This window comes from Neolamprologus brichardi, chromosome 10 (genome assembly GCF_056152115.1).
Source record: "Neolamprologus brichardi isolate AB-2024 chromosome 10, ASM5615211v1, whole genome shotgun sequence".
Lineage (NCBI taxonomy): Eukaryota > Metazoa > Chordata > Actinopteri > Cichliformes > Cichlidae > Neolamprologus > Neolamprologus brichardi.
In genome coordinates, this window is record NC_142113.1 from 25,645,070 (window position 1) to 25,666,211 (window position 21,142).

Genomic DNA, 21,142 nt, shown 5'->3' on the forward strand with positions numbered 1-21,142 from the left:
CATATGTTACTGTCATTATTTATTTAACAAAAACTGAACCAAAATCCAGAATTAGTGTATGAAAAACTTAAGAATACCTTTTATTGTTTCCACAAGAACTGAGATTTTTGTTTAATTCATCATCATCGTTGTTTCAAAGGCTAGAGCTGAAGACCAAATTTCTGCTCTAAGGTAAACTTTCAAGCTGTTTCAAACTGGTCCAAAAACATGCGAAATCCACTGGAGATGCAGCCTCAACAGGCAGAAAAGCGTTTAGTGAAATACAGTTTTAATACATTTAAAAACATGGACAAAATTGAAGTAAAATAGACATAAAGCACCCAGAAAGGGTTAGGCCATAGACTAATTTGGACTTAATCAAAGACCCAAGGCTCTTGGGAGCTCCCACTTTTTTAGGAATGGAAGTTTCCAGTTTTGGTCTGCTCTGGCAGGTGTTCTGGAAAATTTGGTATTTTTCAGTGTCTCATTGTTTACTATCCCCAGTGGGATAGTGCCACAGAGTCCAACAAAATTACCACAGAGTCCCGCAGACTCTGTGGCAGCCAAGCCAAGTAATGATCTTAGAGAAGCAGTTGTTACTGCCTATCTGTCTGGGAAGGGTTACAAGTAGATTTCCAAACAATTTAAAGACCATCATTCTACCGTGAGAACAATCATTCACAAGTAGAAACTGAACACAGCTGCCAAACTTCCCAGAAGTGGACATTCCAGCAAATTTACCCTAACGTTGTTTAGCAAAACTGCAAAAAGCCCAAGAGCTGCATGTCAGACTCTCAAGGCCTCACCTGAAGTTCTTGATGGTACAATTTGAAAAAAGAATGAACAAGTATGGCTTGTTTTGAGAGGTTTGTAGGAGAAAGAACATGGCACCACAGCTCAGTTTTTGCATAAGTCGGATCTGAACAAACCACAAGACTACTGGAACAAAGACCTTTGGATAGATGAGACCAAAGGGGAGATGTTTGACTGTAATGCAAGGTGGAGAATTGGGCAAAAACGAAACAAGCCAATCAGCTGCAACATCTTATACCAGCTGCTGATGGTGGAAGTGTGATGATTTGGGCTTGTTTTACAGCAACAGGACCTTAAAGTCATTGAGCCAACCATAAACTCCTCTGTATACATACAGAGTACATATAGGACTAAATGTGAGACCAGCCCTGTCAGACGGCTTCATGATTCATTGATGAGAGGTTAATGCAATGCTGTCCCTCCTCCTGTGCTCCAGGGGGCAGCCTACTCTGCTGTGAGTCCTGTCCTGCTGCATTTCATCGGGAGTGTCTGAACATCGAGATGCCCAAAGGCAGCTGGTACTGCAACGACTGCAAGGCCGGGAAGAAGCCTCGCTATAAAGACATTGTATGGGTCAAAGTTGGGCGCTACAGGTCAGCTATGACCCACAGAGTCTTTTAAATCGGAAAAGTCAAACACACGTCATCAAATCCTTTATTCTCCCATTTTCTGCTCCATAAGGTGGTGGCCGGCAGAGGTCAGCCATCCCAAAACAATCCCAGAAAACATCCAGAGAATGAGGCACGATGTCGGCGAGTTCCCCGTTCATTTCTTCGGCTCCAACGACTACCTGTGGACCTACCAGGCCAGAGTCTTCCCTTACATGGACGTGGACGCCAACAGCAAGGAAAAGATGGGTAAAGGGGTTGATGCGACCTACAAAAAAGGTAGGCAAAAGTAAAATATGTCCTTTGATCGGTTTGATATCATGGTTTGTGTTTGCGATCGCTGACTTTTGACGTCCTTCCTCAGCTTTGGAGGAGGCGGCTGTGCGGTTCCGTGAGCTGCAGGCAGAGAAGGAGCTTCGGCAGCTTCAAGAGGACAGGAAGAACGACAGGAAGCCTCCTCCATACAAACACATTAAGGTAATGGAGGTGCCTTTACTTTGAAATCAAGCTGCTTAAATCACAAAGAAACTGTAAAAAGCTTTCTTCATAAGTTGACTTAAAAAATTAGGTTTGATTGTAATGCTCGGTGATGAGTGATACACACCTTTCTGACTCATTCAGGTTAATCGACCGATAGGAAAGGTTCAGATCTTCACTGCCGACCTCTCAGAGATCCCCCGCTGTAACTGCAAGAAGACAGATGATAGTCCATGTGGGATGGACTCCGAGTGTATCAACCGCATGCTGCTCTACGAATGCCATCCACAGGTACCGAAACACCTTCATCACGCTCATGCACAGCTACAGATGGACTATGTTGCCAGAATGTATTCACTGACTGATCCAAATCATTGAATTCAGGTGTTCCAGTCACTTCTATGGCCACAGGTGTATCAAATCATACAGACTTCTACAAGTATTTTAATCCAGTTAGTTTGGTTTAATTTTTTTCTAGAATTTTATTGTACAAGGTGCATGATCCAAGTGTTTTTACTTAGTTATTGAAATTTTCTACGTTCAGGATGTTAAAAAATGCGTTTAAAAATCTACTATGCTGCCACCAATAGCTGCGCTTGACCAATTGGAGTTTAGTGGGGCTAAGACGTAATAGTTGTATTGCTCCAGATCTTCTAAAGTTGAATCTTTAGCAGCTCCCTGGCTGCCTGCCCTGGACTTTGCACCCAGGTGTCGAGTATCTGACCGAGGCCGCTTCTTTACTTGCAGGTTTGCCCGGCGGCCGAGCGGTGCCTCAACCAGGCGTTCACCAAGCGTCAGTACAGCCAAGTAGAGATCTTTAGGACGCTGTCTCGAGGCTGGGGGCTCCGCTGTGTCCATGACATTAAGAAGGTAACCGCAGTGCTGCTGCTGTTGCTGCTGGAATTGCCATCATAAGCCGGGAGTGAATGATCCATGTTTCCCGTATGTGTTTGTTCTCTCAGGGTCAGTTTGTGAGCGAGTATGTCGGGGAGGTGATCGATGAGGAGGAGTGCAGGTCGAGGATCAGACACGCTCAGGACAACAACATCTGTAACTTCTACATGTTAACTCTTGACAAGGTACGGCTCAGAGTCACGTGTGTTTTTAGGGTGTTTTCACATTAGCCTGTTTCGTTCAGTTCACTTATGCAGGTGTGTACGCATTAATCGCAAAACAACCGCACCAAGACCCTTCGGAGGAGGAGGTCTCATTCAGTTCCTAACCGATTCGTTTATGGTGTGAAAGTGATCAGACCTCAACCAACTATCAGGTGAACGTTGGAAGTTTAAATTAACATCTTCCCGTAGCCACATATGTTTTGCATTCTGGAATGCAACAGGGTAACTTCAAGGTCTGTATGGGCTGGCAACCAGTTGTAAAATGTAAATTATCGTTTCATCATATCTTCCCTAATAACTGCGTGGAAAGAAACCAAACCACAGGAAAATGCTTCAAGTTTACAAACCCATTAACTAGGGCTGTGCGATATGACCAAAATCTCATATCCCGATATAAGACATCTATCGTCCGATAACGATATAAATCACAAAAATGTAACATTTTCTGTAAATTCTGTGAATCTCGTGCAGCTCGACTTGCGTGAAGTGTTTCCAGCTGGGCGTCGTGTACCTGGAGTCTTCAGTATGGAGCATGATTCTTTCAGCTCGTTATGCACCTCCACGTGCTTCCAGATGTGAATGACAGCCGCTGGTAGTGCCGCTTTTCTTTTTGAGCGAGTGGTTCTGATTGAAGTATTTCACCTCACAGCTGGAGGGAGGTATATGATTACAGGGATAATTCACTGAAGGAACACAGAGTTCTGGGGGAAAAAACACCAGCAATCCCTTTGTTTCTCTTTCAAGCTCCTCTGTTCCTGCTTTGTTTAGTTTGTGCTCTGAGCTGCAGCGTGTCATTCAAGAGAAGACTGCAGCAAGTCCGGCTTGCTTCAGGCACAAGTATAGAGGATAAAGTGGTCAATGTAGTTCTAAGGAGAAATAACAAGTGCATCAACATTAACCAAGGACTTGAGCCTTAACAGGCTTAACAGGAGAGTGTTTAAAGCAGTCCAAATTATGGTTTAAGAAAAAAACAACAGTAGCAAACTGCCACATGGTTAGATTAAATCTAATTAAGATCTAAAGTTATTCACTTACACCGAACAGCTTTGGAGTAAAGCCTCTGAACATGAATGGCTTTCCTACATCTCTTGTTTCCTGCCGTCTCTTTTTTCAATCAATACCTCCTGATAGGTATGAATGCACTTCTAACAGAATCGTGTGTTTGGTAGTTTTAACCCTGTTACCAGCAGTAGATGCTTTCTTGGCACTTTGGAAATTTCATGGCCAGGCCTGTGTTTGAGTACAGATTATAGCTACACCTTCAAACTAGAGACCTATACAGTAATTAAGTTTAATTTCATTTCTTGTTGGATGACTTTGTGTTTTAGGATCGGATCATTGATGCCGGGCCGAAGGGGAACGAGGCACGCTTCATGAACCACAGCTGTCAGCCAAACTGTGAGACGCAGAAGTGGACGGTGAACGGTGACACCCGGGTGGGACTGTTCGCTCTCATCGACGTTGCCGCAGGTTCGCCGCCTCTTACAGATCTGAAGATAGAAGTCGTTTCTATCTTGTTGTTTGGTGATGCCAGCAAGCTGCTCTCACTCATTTGTGTTTATCCTTTCAGGCACAGAGCTCACCTTCAACTACAACCTGGAGTGTTTGGGCAACAGGAAGACGGTGTGTAAATGTGGAGCATCAAACTGCAGCGGCTTCTTAGGCCTCAGGCCAAAGGTGAGAGGAGGGACACGCCACAAAAATTAATAACCACCTGTGTTTGTTTGGGAATAACCGACTCCTCTGCTCTCTGAACCAGAACAACCCCCCGCCTGATGATAAAGATCGCAAGCTGAAGAGGAGAGGTCACGGCAAGAGGAAGAAGAAGGTGGTGTTGACCAAAGAAAGGGAGGACGAGTGTTTCATCTGCGGCGACGGAGGACAGATGGTGTCATGTAAAAAACCTGGATGTCCCAAGGTTTACCATGCAGACTGCCTGAACCTCACCAAGAGGCCTGCAGGTCAGTGACTTAATCTATTTGGGATTTTCTCTAATCCACACAATATCACCCAGTTTTTATGAAAATAAAATGTAGGATGGTCCCAAAACAGATCTATGCTGCCAAATGTTTATTACAGCTGGTGGAAATGTTGTTGTGAATATGCGTTGTGGTCCTGAGTGAAATAAAGATTCCTTAATGTTCTTGCGTTTGTTGTAGGTCGGTGGGAATGTCCGTGGCACCAGTGTGACATATGCGGTAAGGAGGCTGCGTCCTTCTGCGAACTGTGCGTCAGTTCCTACTGCTGCCAGCACCGTGACGGCCTGCTCTTCATCTCCAAACTGGACGGCAAGCTGTCCTGTAGTGCCCACGACCCCTGCGGGGAACCGCTAGAAGCAGGCGAGATCCGAGAGTACACACCCGAACCCACAGCCCTCACCTCGGGGCTGGGCATGGCGGTCATTCCATCCTCTGCTACTAACACTACCTGCAACGTTAACCCGACTGCCAGGAGGGCCTGGGACGTAAGCACCGGTGCCGGCATGTGCGCGTCAGAGTCCTTTCCTGCTTTTTCCATCCCAGTACCTATCACTATTCCCGTCGCAGCTCCAGCAACGTCGCCTCCTCCCAGTAGTTCTGATGCTCCCAGCAGCCCGCACGTGTTCGACCTCCCCCACTACTCGCCCATCTCCTCATATGAGGAGGAGAGGGATGTCTTGGAGGAAGACCTGTTGGCTGAAGAAGAAGAAGAGGAGGAGGAGGAGCTGTTGGAAGAGGGTGATGCAGAGAGGCATAAATCAGACACTAGTGAAGACGACAGAGAGACAGTAATGGAGGAGGAGGGGGTCGAATACCTGGAGCTCAAAGATGAAGAAGAGGAGGAGGAGGAGGATGAAGAAGAGGAGTGACGCACAGAGGATCATTATTTACAGAGTCACTACAGTGAGGAAGCACATGGAGGTTACTCAGTTACAGTCACTGTTAATGTTCAGTATTCAGTTGGATGTATGGAGGGGCTTTTAGGAGAAAACTACATTTAAAAAAATAAACAAATTGTGAGGTTTATAAATAAAAAATATAATATAATATAATTTATGTATACACTGACACACATCCAACAATTTTGCAGTTTATTTATGCTTGCAATACATGTAGTTTTACCCTGGTAATCACTCCCTACCTCCATCTACACACCTGCTACGAGTGCACAAAAACTATCCGGACCCGGGACATCAATCATGAGACTTGGAAACACATTTCATCTTTTTTTGTTTTGTTTTCTCACATGTTTGTTGGAGGTGTAGGTCAGGTGTCCTAGGAAGCTTTGTGCTTTTAGAGGGAGATGTTTTATGGTAGAAAAGAGAGTCACAGCTGGGCTCGGTTTGTGACTTCTACTGAGTTAAATCGGGATTATGTTTACATCCGTGCAGTTTGAGGCCGTGTCAGAAAAACGTTGTATTTGTCTAGAATTAAACTAGCTGAAGTTCTCTGTGTCCTTTTTAAAGCTTTTCTTTCTAATCTGAACACTGTTGAACCACCACAACCAACGGAGTTAAACTCGCCCTCGTGGTCCAGTTGTCGGGACACACGATGCTGGCAACCCCTTCCACAAAGGCCCGAGTCAACGTACACGCAGGACTCCATAACCTGGGAATATTAATTGTTGCTTATATTAAATCCACTCTCCTCTCCATTTCCAGTTCTTCATGATGACTCACATCAATTAGTTGGTGCTTCGAGATCCAGGACTACCGGTGAAGATATGACAGGCTGCCTGGAGTAGTCTTAACCATGCCAACTTTGTCTTTCCTGGTGTTGTTGGGAAAAACAAAATGCAGTATAATGGAATCAACTGTTTTTTAATAGATGTAGATTTGGTTTGCAGCTACAAATAGACTCTAGATTCGAACATTTCATGCCAAAAAAAAAAAGATTAACTGTTTGAAAGTTAAAGTGTGAAAGATTTCGTGCCATCCTGGGACATTCAGCTCCGCTGTTGTTGGACTGCAGGCTCACGTCGTCCATCAACTAATGGTGTGCAACGCGAAATGAACGCTCAGCCTTGCCCTGGCAGTCGGAAAGAAAAGGTAGCACTCAGTTGGCTCCAGTGTGTGTGCTGTGCTCTGTAGTCATTATTTATTCGCTGGTCTGTGACGCACAAACGGTGACGAGGGAGGGAGAGCGGCGGGGTCGGTGCCCTCCTCCCTCGTTCTTGACCCCCAAACTGCTCGGGGAAACAAAAGTCTTTCGGAGGGAGCAAAAACGTTTGAAACGGCGGACTCCTGTCACCACGCTTGCACTTGGGTATGTGTTCTTGCCACGTTTCGCTCCGTCTTCAAGCTTAATATTGTCTGTGTGTTATCTGCCAATGCCTTAGAGTGTATTTCTTTGGAGATATTTTTAAGGAACAATGTCGCCCCTGTGAGAGCCAAGTTTCCCTACTAATGCCTTTTTACAGTTGCCCAACAAGAAATGTCTCATTCCAGTGTAATTATGTTAGATCTCAACCACTGACCTGTCAAAACAACTGCTATATAAATATATAAGAAGACATGAAATAAGCATCTTGTGGCTCGTATCTTTTTTTTTTGTTTTAAGATTAATAATCATAAATCTGAAAAGAGATCTGTGAGATACTTGGATGCTTTTTAAAGCCAATAATGTCAATTTTTAAAATAATTACATTATACCACATTATTATTTAATTAAAATAAATCACACAAGTCAAGGGTCCAAATTAGTATGTTTTCACTACTATAGATATATAGAAATATATATATATATTTTTAAATATGATATTTTGTGAATTACGACAGGACAGTCTGGGCAATAAGTTACCACAACTTTTTCCATTATTTTCCATTTATTTCTTACACTTTATGCCCAAAGAGTCATGGTGACAGATTTCCTTCATTGCGGCATTTTTTATGCTTTTGAAATTGCACTTATTTTTCTAATACTAAAATATGTCCTGGATTAAGTGTGTAGTTAAAACTTATTTATATCAAGAAAAAGGAGAGTTTCACTGGTCCGATCAACTAAAGTGGGCTGTAAGTGGGGGATAAAAAGCCAAACATACCAACCTGAATCAAAAAAGGTTTTTAAGTATTCCTCGAATTCACTTCTGTAGGCAAACGTGCAAAGATTTATGCTGATATGCAATCCAATGCTAAAATTGTGCATATACAGTATTTTTGTCAGTCTTTGCCAAATATTACACACAAGCAAAATACTGTGGATCAATTCAAACTTAAAACTTACAATCTATCTGCGTTCTGAAACATTCTTGGAATGAGCCTTTTATTTTTCAGAAGAGATGTGGACATCAGTTGTTTTTTAAAAAATATTTGCATCAATATTGAACATCGACACATCAAAGCAGCAACCTACAAGTCCATTGCGCAGTACAACTTAAAAGGCAATAAATTAGTGACTCGAATCTTAAATATAGCTTTAAATGTTTGTGGGACATTACAATGTTAGCCCACGAGGCTTTTCGCTGATCGTCCTTCTGCAGAAGAGCTTCTTCCTGAAATCATTTGAACATTCCAAGATTTTCCTGCTAGAAATCTGTCAGACATATTTCTTTCTTTGAGAGATGCATTCAAACTTAGAAAAACAGTAGATTATTTGTAGAAAAGTAACATTCCCTAAAAATGTTCTTTTAGGCAGCTCAGGCCATGCAATTTAATTACAGATATGTGGGCGTGTTGTTAGTCACCTCCTTAAAACCAGCTTATTTTTTGGACGTTTTTACAGAAATCGTAGTTTATGATGCAAAACAGATCTGTTTTAGCAGCATTTAGTGTTCTTGTTTATTGGACTTCATACTGGATTTTTTTTGGGGGGGGGGGGGAATTTACACCCAATTCAGGCATTATTATTTAAATTATTTTGTCTTTGGGAATTATGTTTTTTGGGCCACAGTTTTTGGGGGGTTTGTGGGTGTTGGTGCACTACCTTGAGTGGCAACTAGGACAAATGCAGAACAAGTCTGAGTAGTGGCAGCGTACAGCGCTTTCGTGGCTAACACATGGCAAAAGATGTACTGTTACTGTAAAGGCCTCTATATAAAGAAAAATGTTGTGTGTTTTGCCAGTTTTTCAAGTATTTCACTTAAAAATGCAGCGGGTAGAAAACTAGAAAAGACAAACCAAGATCGTGCCAGAATCTACAACCTTCATCCTGAAGCATGGGCTTAGTTTGGTCTCCACACAGGATTCAAACCCTACTCTTCTGGGTAAAAATCCTTCTGCAAAACCCAATAAGCTACCACATATGAATTCTTACTCAGGCTTTTTTTTTTTTTTAAACTTAACTGATTGATTTCTTTTAAAGCCTAATATCAGAGCGTAGAGGAGGTGCATGAGTCTAGTGCCCTCCTGAAAGGTTATTATGGGTCATGTTGCCTACCCCAGCTTTAATTAAGAGCAGGAACACAAGTAGTTTTCTGACACACTTCATCCTAGCTGGCTTCTCCATCTGCGTAGCCTCCACTGAACATGAGCAGGACTGACAGATGTGTTTCCACAACAATGTTAAATACAGTTGGAGGTAAACAAAATCAGCATTTGTAAACAAACCACTCCCCCTCCCAAAACACAGCAACCGCTAAAACACACAGCATCAATCGAGTTATCTCTTTCAGTCTGGCTTCAGTGAGGATCCCACACCCTTACCACTGCAGGCTGTTGTCCAACCACAGCGTTGCTTCTGATTGTTTAACACTGTGAACTTGGGGAGGCTTATCGCCCTGTGGGCTGCAGGAAAGTCACAAGTTGATATGGTGATAAATATGAATAACTTGGTGAAAAAAGTGGGTGTGGTGGTCTTTAAATCCCTCACCACCCAGCAGTTGAGGATCCTCTTCCCCAAAGTCTTGCAGCTCTCAGTTCATTATGGCACAAAAGAAAACATATCCAACAAAGTATAAAGAGTTTTGTTTGATTTTCCTTTTTGTGATTTGGTACCACATTCATAGATGAGTTACAGCTTTCCAGCATTTCCAGGTTTGACTCCAGCTGAGGGAATGCAAACACTTCCTGTCCTGCTCCCCAGCATCAGTTGTTGTGACAACAGGAGTAGAAATACGAGTCCTTCTTCTGGCCTAAGTCGACGCCCGTTTCCTCTGCTATGAAACAGAAGTGATAGGACTTTAAATTAGTTTGAGATCATTTTCAGGAGATAAACACATTGCATATTGCTTTTACATTTTGATAGTTTGTATAGATTAAAGAAAGTCCTGCCAAACCTAAGGAAACCTGTTTCACCCATTTCCCATTTAAGTCAATTAGCTGAAAGCTCTAACTTTATATTCACATCTAAAAAGAAAAGAGAAAGACTGGTACTGGTCTTTTTCCCCCCAAATTTTAGCAACAAAGATAATAGATATATTTCTCCAAAGTCTAAACTTTCCTATAAGGTCCCCCATCTACTATATTATAGGTCAGTAATTTGTAACTCACTCCATTTTATGATGGTGTTCCTCAGGGATCATTTCTGGGACCACTGATATTTTCTAAGTATGAATGGCTACTTCATATCACTTGTGTCACAGTTAAATTCTGCTTTTTTATTTTGGATTAATATTATTTAAAAGCCCAAAATGTGATCCCTCATGCACCATCCCATCTGAGCACTAATACTATAGTGTCTAAATCTCAGCTATACATTTACCAAACAGAAATTCTTGGACCAAAAAAAAAAGAAAAAAAAAAGAACCAATTGGTCTCAGCATTGTTTATTTATTACATATTCTGAAAGGATTTTTATTAACTTTAGTGCAAAAAAGTTAAAAAATTAAATAAAATTGTTTGTAAAATGTTATAACTTGGTTTCTTATTTTTTTATTTTAAAAAGTATTTCTTTTAATACTACTAGAAAAAAAAATCTTTAGATATAAAGTATGTTGACTTGTATTCCATACAACTGTGTGCTAGTTTAACATCATAATATAGATGAACTATTGATTTTGATGGAGTAACAACAAATTGCAATAAAGTAAATTAAATATAAAGTCATTAAATAAAAGTCGAGGGCTTTTTTTTTTTTTAAATCCTTTGTTACTTCCATGCTTTTCTTTAATTCAAACATGTTTGTAGATGTGTAAAAGTAAATATTTTCTGCACAGATGCTAAACCTTTAACTTTAAAAAATTAGATTTGCCTGAAAGTTCTGCAGTAAATTCTGCTACGGATAACATAACTTCACACAACTTTCCATTACCCCTGCCACATGAATTGATATAAAGATAACAAAAACAATCTGTGTACATGAACGACACGCTTACCTGTCATATACTGGAAAGCAGTGCTGTTGTAATCCTCGGCAACTTTCTGGAATAACTCATCTGGAAAGCAGAGGAAGAATGAGGCCTGTCAGTTTCCATCAGTTCGTATTCCTAAAACCTGGTGTACAGCATGCAATAGCTTCTTTTAGTGTAAGCAGGCTGATAAGAGATGCTCCAAAACCTGCATCCAGCGAGAGAATGCTAAAAGCCACAAAAGAGACAACGCTCTTCTTTTAATTAGACTTTAATCATCAGATTCAGCCATGGCCTCACACTATAATACTGGCAATAATCTACCAATTAATTAATCCATTCATTAAGTTTCTTAGATTAAATATTTTCTCTTGTCAGGAAGTAAATTAAATATGTCTGGCTGTGATTAGCGGAAAATTATGGTAACACTCTTTGATCACACTCGCATAAAAAAAAGAGAAAAACTCTTAAGTGCACAAAATTTACCAGTACATATTAAAACTGTGTGTGCTAATAAGTAACTTAAAAATAGCATTTGTCCAGTACATGTCAGCTGTTTTGTTTGAAGAAGGGTGTGAAAATATGCAGAGATTCTCTTGGGTAAACAAAAAAAAAAGGTGGACTTGGGTGAATCAGTAACCTACTTTTTATGCCATTTTGGTGGATTTTGTCATGTCAGTTTCTCCCTGTTTGATTCTGGCTACACACACCAATTTGAAAACCTCATGATGCACTACTCAGATCTTAAGCGGTCACCCTGTGTAACCTTCCTTCTGCCTCCTGCTTTTGTGAAGAATCGTATGTGTCGAAGTTTGACCCCTGTGTTTCATTTTTACAGACAGAAAAGCTGCCAAAGAGCAACAGTTTTGATACTCTTGAAATGTTTCCAATCAAAAACTGAAAGGCTTTCATTTGCACATACAACACTGCTAAGAAATACATTTAATCCAAAGCTGAGTGGGTATCTGCAGCAGCTTCAAGCTTCTTTTATGAGGAGCCAACTTGTATCTGCCATGCTGTGTTCTGACCATCCTCTGATCATCCTGCATGTTAACGAAAACATACCCATATTTTTAATGCTACAGCTCACTTCCTCACTCATCAACAATGCTGCAGTCAGAGCCAACAACCTGTGTTACATGAAGTCTTCCGGTGACTCGAGGTTGAACTCACCTACGTTATTCCCTGTTTTACTGGAGGTCTCAAAGTGCTGTGCACCAATCTCTGTGAATATTAACCAGAACATTCAGGTTAAACATCAGTCAGTCTGAAGGACAAACTTATGCAAGCGAAAAGAAATTGTGTTTGTGTTGCAACTCGGGCTGATCACACAGAGAAAGCAGACAGAAGTTAGAGATTTCTTAACATCCTTTTAACAACATCCAGAGTGTTCACAAGCTCTACAGTACACAATCTTTCCCCCAGTTTCAAACATGACTGCGCACGTGGAAAATCCTGTTTTTAAGGTTAAATGATCAACTTTGTCAACACATCTGACTGGTTTCTTAAAGCTGTCTTGGATGTAAATGTTCAAGAAAAAGACAAGAAAATATCAGAACCATTCAAGGAATCAACTATAAATCATTTTTCCACAACTGACGATCATTTATAGAGTTCAAACACATATTTACAGTATATAAAGTAAGGAAAATGACTCATGTACTAAACACTCGGGGTATTTTTAAGTGACACTGTGGATACAACTGAAACTGTCTGTAAATTTGTTCACATATAAAAGACAAAGTTGACTAGCTTTATACAATAAACAACCGAACTAGGTTTTTTATTCTTCCATATTTTATGTATTTATGTTTACATTTTAGAAAATTATGAATGCCTCAACTTTAGGAATTTGAAAATTTCGAAAATCAGAAATCAGTAACCTGAAAGAAACCACAAGACTATTGCTCAACTCTTTTCTAAAGTAATGCATACTGTTAACCATACTGATGTTAATTCACTTCTGACCAGGCCACCGTCTCAGAAAGAAAACATGTTACAGCGTAATCTTTCTGCATGTCTACACTCCACTGCGCTCACCTTCAGCAAAGTCCTGAGCGTCGTGGTAGTCGATTTTGCGAAGACTCCGGTCTTCCTGGATCAGGTCGCTCTTGGTGCCACACAGGTAGATCTTACAGTGCTGCAGTGCACGACACACACCAGAATAAAACACAATGTCCATTACTGACATGATAGAAATTTCAGAAATCCAATGTGGGACTTCAGCTTCAAGTAAACCTCGCTGACAGCAGACTGTGCGGCCACAGATAGTAATAACACATACATTTATCTAGATCAATAAAACAATCAAATAAAATACAAACAATCTTCCATAAGGTTGTGGACTGAACTCTTATATTTTTTACTACAAACTGAACCATCTGATCACATCCATCAAGCTGAGTCTTATTTGATTAGATATTGCCTGCTTTAAATATATGGTACTTTCAGCTGTGTAAAGGACTGAAATAGAGTTCAGAATGAGACAGTGTTTTTTCAGTGCTTCATTATCCTAACAGATGCATATAAACTGACTGCTTTACAAAATGGAGGCCTGATTACCTCAGAGGTAATTACACTGAAACCCCGATTTAGCAACCAACAGAGCCAACTAGCAGAGTTACACCATCATAATATAATTTTATTGTATAAATCGGCTATTGTATTGCTATTGTAAATGCAATTTGCTAACTTTACTTATGGTTTAAAACTGAATGCCCCCAAAACCCTTTTGAGCTACCATGTTAAGATGACTGTTGGCCGTGTGAAAAAAAAATCACATATCAAATGACGTGCAATCATTTCAATGAAAGAAACCATCTTACCTCCTCATAGTTTTGCAGCTCTTTGACCCAGAAGCGAGCTCGCTGGAAGCTGCTGCTGTCAGTCAGATCTGAAAGCCAAAAATATACAGCAGACTTTTCAGTATTCAACATCCTTGTCTAGACACACACATGCACGTGCACGCACAGTGTGACTAATCTGCTGGGGAATGACTATCCACCGACTATTTTTACAAAGTTTCCCAATGTGGAACAAAGACACAGATCTGAAAGCAGTTCAGGACTGGACAGTGGCTCTTTGGTTAGAGGCCAACACCACACCAACTAGTTTACTTCTTAACACTCAAGCCAGGATTCCTTGATGCCGATTCTAGGAAATGGGGTAATACACTGAAAGACATAAACTAATAATGCATTACTGCCATTCAAAAGGATTGAGAAATATTGTATCCCTAAACTCAATTTCTTTTGCCATTGACAAATTTGATATTATAGATTGCAAAGCACAACCGTACATATCTTCTATCAGAAAGCTGTGGTTTCAAACGCCTAAAATAGCCGTTGTTGCCACCTCTGGTTTTTCCAAGACCTTAGATGGAAATGGGACCTTTCTGTCACAATAAATGATAGTGAATAGGAAAATATACAGAGATTACAGACTGGAATTGAAAAGCGGTGCTGCTTGAGAACCGGTTTCAAATTTTCCACAGCACTGTCATATGTGCACAGTTGAAACAGCCCAAAGCATTGCTTCACAAAGAAAAATTATATCAGTGGTAGCTGTAATCTTGTAATCTGTAATCTGTAACATGATTATTTAAAGTCGGATTAAAATGCCCACAACATGCTGAAACATTTTTCTACACAACAGCTCAAACCTGACATCACAACACCAGTTTGATTTACACTTCACCTGCTGAAATCATCACCAGGTCGAGTCAGTGCACCTGCCTTTGAAGGATTCTACTGACTGTTTTACAGAGTGCAGTGATGGGCAGGACGTCTCGTTTATGAAATGGAAACTGCTGCCTCGAGTGAGCTGTGGTAGCACTGAGCAGAACTGGTACTGAAGCCGACCCACACTTTCGTTTTGAGCCCTCATAACTTCTGAATTTATGAGGGTGGGAAAACACAATCTGAAACTAAGAAAAGAAACGCAGGCCAAGCTGACTTGTCACAGTTCTTGTGGTCCCCTTGTAACACATTAACAGTCACGACTCACCTATTAAAAGAACGTATCATGAAATTCAACCTGGCTGTGACTGAAAGTGAGTGAACACCATCACCTTTATAAACCAGATATGCGTGTCATAATTATCAGCACCACTGTGCTAATTTGCACACCGGCCAACCTGACATTCTTGATACTGATACTCAAAGCTGCTTAACAAACGCGATTTTGTTGCAACACTGAAGTGGTTGTCAAATTGCTCTTAAATGTGTTTTTCAGCCCTAAAAAAATTATTGTGCTAACTCGTGTATTTAGGTTAAGTTTAAGTTACTAGGCACCAAAAACAATGGAAAAACAAGGATAATTAAGAAGCACCAACTTTCAACGCACACAACAAATATCAGCTGATTTTGACAGGAAGTCAGGGTGAGTATCCAGTGAAGTTATTAACGTAGGAATATCTCCTCTTCACTGTAAAAGTATAGATTTACCATAGCAGACGATGGCGGCTCGAGCTCCTCTGTAGTAGATTCTGCTCATGGCTTCGTAACGCTCTGATCCAGCTGTGTCCTGAGTGGGAAACACAAGAGAAGAGATGAACTAACTGGAACTGGAACTTAAACGGTGATGAAATGGTCAGGAGAGAAGCCTTAACTTTTTGTTTAAAGCTATAATAAACAGCTCAAATGATTTATCTTTATGCCGCAACAGGCTGTGGTTCCAAAATTTTACAGGTCAAATTAATATTATGTATTTTTTTTACCTCTATTCTTATTGCCATTCATATGAGATATGATAAAAAACCACTTTCATTAATAACTATTTGCATCCACCCACACACACGCCATCATTTTTACATAGTTTCCACATTCACACAGGGAAACCATTTGTTTAGCTTCTGACATTAGCAGGTTGAGTCAGGACAGCTATGCAGAGAGTTCTTCTAACTGGCACTAACATCAACTAATTTAAATTAAAGTTAAGATACATTAATACTGGGTACATGCTGATGACATTAATCTATTCTGAAAGGAAAATTCATAATCATCAACCTTCAGTTAGGTAGTAATTTAAGTATGATTATATTAAAGATATAAAGAGGCTGGTTATTTTCCTAAAATAGAAACCAGGTAGTCAGTTAAAAGCTAGGTCTTTGGAAATGTGATCAACACAAACAACACAAAGGCCTGTAGGGACAAAAGCATAACATGGGGTGGAGACAAGTCAGCTTGGCTGATGGTGCACAAAAAGGAAAATTCTGGACCTTTTATTGGAATACATACATAAAGTTTTATTGTGTTGAGGAAGTTTTGGTTGTGACATAGCAAAGCTTAGCAATATTAGTTCTCTTGGTTCCAATAACTTTGAAGTTGTGACACCATGAGTGCAGTGGGTAGTTGGGTTTGGAAAAAAATAGACCGAGTTACTGTTAGTATGAACCTTTTAACAGCATAAAGTAGCAACTTCAGCAGGACAAATGACAGCAGACTGGCTTTGCTCTTACTCATGGCTATTTTCCGGTCTTCAAACAGAGGAAATTTTGAAAAAAAGAAAAAAAAAGGGAAATATAAGAAATTCCTTTTTGGGTTTATGAATCTTCCATCAGCTCATTGAACTGCAAGAAAGGGATCAAATGTGAAACGACTGACTATCACAAAGCATGTGCATTTTAGGCAGCCTCTAACTCACCCATATTCCAAGAGTAATCACTTTCTCTCCCACCTGGATTGGCTTGGCAACAAAAGCAGCACCGATGGTCTGTCAGAAAGAGAGAAACGGTGGGGTTAGACACTGCAAACATATGATATGACTGCTTTCAGCCATGTTAGATTGATATTTGTCAGATGATATGTGGATTTCGTTTTTCTTAAAGCTTTTCTCATTTCTCTAATTTGTGCCTCCTCGAAATGTACGCAGGTTTTGACACAGAAATCAATCTCATTGCGTCATACTGAAAGACTTCATGTCTCCTAAAATCCATCTGGAGGACAGAGGAAAGGAAGAGAGGTGGCTTGCTGGAGGAGCTTTAAGTAAAGATCCACAGGTGTTTTCTACATGAGTGTTGTAGGAAATGTAAGCAATATCTAGATTTTCCAGAAAATCCTAAATATGCACTTTGAATAACATTAAAAGCTATTTTTTATCATTTTGAAGTTAATTGGTTTTTGTTTCCATTTGTAGATTTTAAACATGATGTGTGTTTACTTACGTCTTCTATTTTAGTGTTTGTGTTTTTGGAGACTTGGAAGGCTAACAGGTTTGCCTAAACCAGAAGACACTTTGGGTTAACTCCTGCTGCTTTAAAGAGGCTAATGACTTGTATAAAACCGGTGTGACACCTAGCTGGAATAAACGAACCATGGCGGGAAAAAGACTTGATTATGTGAGATGATTAATTGGATCATCAAACTTTCTGCACCTCACAGTATTGTCACATGGTGCAATTAGAAGTGGTCCAAGATATAAAACAAATGCCATTAATCCTGTTGGGTCTAAGAAAACAATTTATGATGCAGTCATATTTAATTGGAATCACTTTAAAATAAGGCTCATAGGTGAAGATGGTTCACTTTGTTAAAAGCCTGTTGCATTGGCCACACCTAAGCTCGAGGGAGGCCAACACTGTGAGGATAAAACCAATACTTTCACACTCTCACATGGAGAAAGTCATCAACACAGCAGCTTCCTTTACAAGATAGAATTGAGGATGTCTGGCTCATAGGTGCACAGCTGCAGAAATGAGTGAGCTGGAGCCTTAAATCCTTAGGTGGGGCCTCCTGGTTGTTCCAGACCTACATCTGAAGGTCCCCACTTTGGAATTACCTACCTGAGGAGATTAGGCTTGCAGAGTGGGTAACCACCTCTTAGAACTCTCTTTTACTTGATGTCTTACCTTATAGTTTTGCCTTCCAGGCTCCCTTTATTCTTTTCTTATACATGTATAAGTTTACATTTTTTGTCCAACTTTAATGTTTGGATCTACCATTGATTGTTCTGTGTTTGTCTGTTTGTCAAAGCCCTTTGCAAAGGTGGTATATATAGAATGTTTACTATACTGTTATTATTTATGCAAAATGCAGCAATAGCTTGCAGAAATGTACTAAAACATTACTGCAACCCTACTTCCTGTCAGAGCTTTGACGCATTGAAACAATCACAGACTTGATCTTCTGTTACCACAGCCTCCCTGGGGCTAAAGTTAAAACTGAAGCTCTTCATGGAGGCAGCAGACCAACATGGAAAATTGAAGTGGAGCAGCTGACACTCACATTCTGGTACGGGCCCACCAAGAAGCGATGGTGAACATATCTCTCCACCAGACTAGTCTTTCCCACGCTCTCTTTTCCTAGCATCACCACTTTGACGTCCACACGCATTGCGGTCATAACGATGGCGTCTGGAAAAGCCAGAGGAGAGACCACGGCACAGCAAACAAGGGAGAGCAGAGGGAAGTTGATTTATAAGGCAGCTGAAAAGAGAAAATACACGAGTTAGAGACTGAACTTTATAAATCATGCACTGGAAACAATGAGAAATAATCAACTTAAATCCTCACCCCTTCTGTAGGAGTCTGTTAACACCATAGTTACTTCACAGGGAATCTCACAATCATTTTGTTACGATTTGAATCTCTGGATGCATTCTTTTTCTTATTTTTTCAAAGATGAAAGTGAAACAAAACTGCAGCAGTAAGACCCAACCCTCAAAAACCTACACAAAAGTGGCAAAGAAAAGGGTACGAGTGTAGCTTTAATTTCTAGTTTAATCTGACTAACAACATAAAACACGAATTATTTCCTTTAAAATTATAGCTACTACCAAATAACTGCTGCACTTGTCATTGAAAATAACCACTAATTATCATAACGTAGATTAAATATTTATACACTATGTACTTTACTATATTATTTTAAGATAACCTGAATTTAAAAGGAAAACTAAGTCTTACTAGGTGTATTTCTATTCCTGAGATAAAGAGTTAGCTTTAATTTGAGTTTTACTAAAGTCTCTTTCTTTTATTTTCTCTTAATAAAAAAAGGCAAAGGTGTGGTTTTACTACCTTGCATGAAGCTAGAAATGATCCAGCTAGCTTACTTGCTCAAACACGGCCGAGCATTATCTTTACAGGGTTTCAAGGCTCCCGAGTTGGGCTAGCCTACATATAAAAACACCAAAACTCACCGGGTAGCTAGCTTGACTCAACAAATCTCTCGTAGCATCAGATCTCCTCCCAGCAGGAACCAAAACGAAAGGCTGAGCCCCGTCTATCAAATCCGCTTTAAAGTGGACACAGCAGCCGTCGGCTCGCTCTTCATCTCTGCTCCCAGCCTCGCAGAGCCGGGTAGTGTTAGCACTGGTAGCGCTGGGGGTTAGCTCGGTAACGTTATTATTGTTGCGCAATGAGTGAAATTATAAACAAGCCTTCAGTCAGCTGAGCGTGTTACCGGAACACACGGGAGCCAACTGGTCATGGTTTCTGGTTATCAGGAATCCAGTCCTCTGAAAACAGGTTCAGGTTATTGCAGCTGGGGCGGACACGAAGCTGAGTGTCGCTTCTGTGAGGAAAAAAATCGCCAGCTGAGCTTTGTTTGTTTGGGTGGGAACCAAAGACCGGAGAGAGGCGGTTTCCAAGAGGAAGTGGACCGAGTTTCATGACACAATCGACGGATGTTGAAAGCCACAAATGACTCTACCACAACCACAGCTTTTTGCTGGTATTATTTAATTCAGTATGCTTGTGTGCACCTTAATCTCATCAAAAAACCACCCAGAATTTTATAAAAGAGACTTAAATCTAGAAGAATACAAGATTACAAGTTACTCACATAATAATAATATGTATTGATTTAGCATATTATACAATTAATTCATGAATATATTTATCTCAAGCATTAATTATTGAATGAGACCACCAGGCACAAGAAAATGATCCACTTTTTTAAACTTTATTTTATAAAAATATTTTTATTCAAAAGTAACAGAGAGTCACAAAAAGACATAAAACAACCAAAAACACTTTTATACCGAGTCCAAAGAAGCGCGTTTCCGTCATTTTGCGTCTCTGTGTTTGTTTTATGTGTGTTGCTTTGTTTAATTTGTTTGTGTCTGTCCTATAATAACATAACTTTTTTGTGGTGGTCATTTTATATCTTTTAATAGGAATATGTAGCCATTGTGTAGTTGTGCTGGAACCTTCTAAACATTTTAAGCCTGTTTTTGTTTACATTTACTTTTTTTATAGAAATATATCTTTATTTACTTATTTATTATTTATTTATTCTGTTTTGGAACTAATTAAAGACTTGTCATATTAATCAGTCCTAAAACAGAATAAATAATTGTTAGTTTTTTGTGTAAAGTTATCAATATAAAAGATTGTATGCAGAATGTCAGACTGTGCAGTGTAGTTTATTTTGATATCCATTTTTCTAAAGTATGTAAACAAAACTTTTAGAAATTGGACAGATGTTCCAGACGTTTCACCTGATATATTACAGAAATAAGTACCTGACTCTTATAAAACTCCACAACTGAAAAAACTGGTACAGGTTGTATGATAGATTATTGACGATATCCACCACAGGACCAAGGACATTAATTTAATTCGGGGACCAAATGAAGAAAACAAAGACCACATACACAAAAAACACAAGATGCAGTAAAAAACATCCAAAATGAACACAAAGGAATTAAGAAGCATTTGTATAAATTTGCATCTTTGTATTTAATTTATGTTCTGTTTTGTTTAATTTGTTTGTGGTTGTATTACATAACTGTTTGTAGTCTTTTATATCTTCTTTTAGTCGGGGTTTCATGTCGCACCGTAACTTTCTTGTTGTTTTTGGCGTTTTTTAGACTTTTTTTGGCCTCCACAGATGATTGTTACATGGACAAAGTACGATATCTATGGAGGCACTTAGAAGACGTTGATTGGTCCAAACAGCGGACTGTAAGGGTGAGAGAGAACTGTGATTGGTCCAGGGATCACAA

At 39.9% G+C, this 21,142-nt stretch overlaps 2 protein-coding genes across 6 annotated transcripts in view; one reads left to right on the forward strand and one right to left on the reverse strand.

Moving 5' to 3' along the window:
* nsd1b (nuclear receptor binding SET domain protein 1b) overlaps positions 1 to 7,491 on the forward strand; it is a 31,840-nt gene extending 24,349 nt beyond the window's left edge. For all 5 annotated transcript variants that reach the window (XM_087847450.1, XM_087847451.1, XM_087847449.1 and 2 more), the window contains 10 exons: positions 1,229 to 1,385; positions 1,474 to 1,679; positions 1,765 to 1,877; positions 2,022 to 2,168; positions 2,625 to 2,747; positions 2,840 to 2,956; positions 4,324 to 4,465; positions 4,566 to 4,672; positions 4,755 to 4,956; positions 5,155 to 7,491. In XM_087847450.1, the coding sequence (XP_087703576.1) occupies positions 1,229 to 1,385; positions 1,474 to 1,679; positions 1,765 to 1,877; positions 2,022 to 2,168; positions 2,625 to 2,747; positions 2,840 to 2,956; positions 4,324 to 4,465; positions 4,566 to 4,672; positions 4,755 to 4,956; positions 5,155 to 5,843 (2,003 nt within the window). In that variant the 3' untranslated portion in view covers positions 5,844 to 7,491. The remainder of the gene's footprint in view (positions 1 to 1,228; positions 1,386 to 1,473; positions 1,680 to 1,764; positions 1,878 to 2,021; positions 2,169 to 2,624; positions 2,748 to 2,839; positions 2,957 to 4,323; positions 4,466 to 4,565; positions 4,673 to 4,754; positions 4,957 to 5,154) is intronic.
* A 727-nt stretch (positions 7,492 to 8,218) lies between these two features.
* rab24 (RAB24, member RAS oncogene family) lies at positions 8,219 to 19,749 on the reverse strand. The gene is made up of 9 exons (XM_087847453.1): positions 19,334 to 19,749; positions 18,421 to 18,620; positions 16,841 to 16,909; positions 15,643 to 15,721; positions 14,023 to 14,090; positions 13,238 to 13,337; positions 12,371 to 12,421; positions 11,225 to 11,284; positions 8,219 to 10,066 (listed from the first exon to the last, which is right to left on the reverse strand). The coding sequence occupies exons 2-9, from the start codon at positions 18,535 to 18,537 to the stop codon at positions 9,996 to 9,998; spliced, it is 615 nt and encodes a 204-aa protein (XP_087703579.1). The 5' UTR covers positions 18,538 to 18,620; positions 19,334 to 19,749; the 3' UTR covers positions 8,219 to 9,995.
* Between the last annotated feature and the right edge of the window lie 1,393 nt (positions 19,750 to 21,142).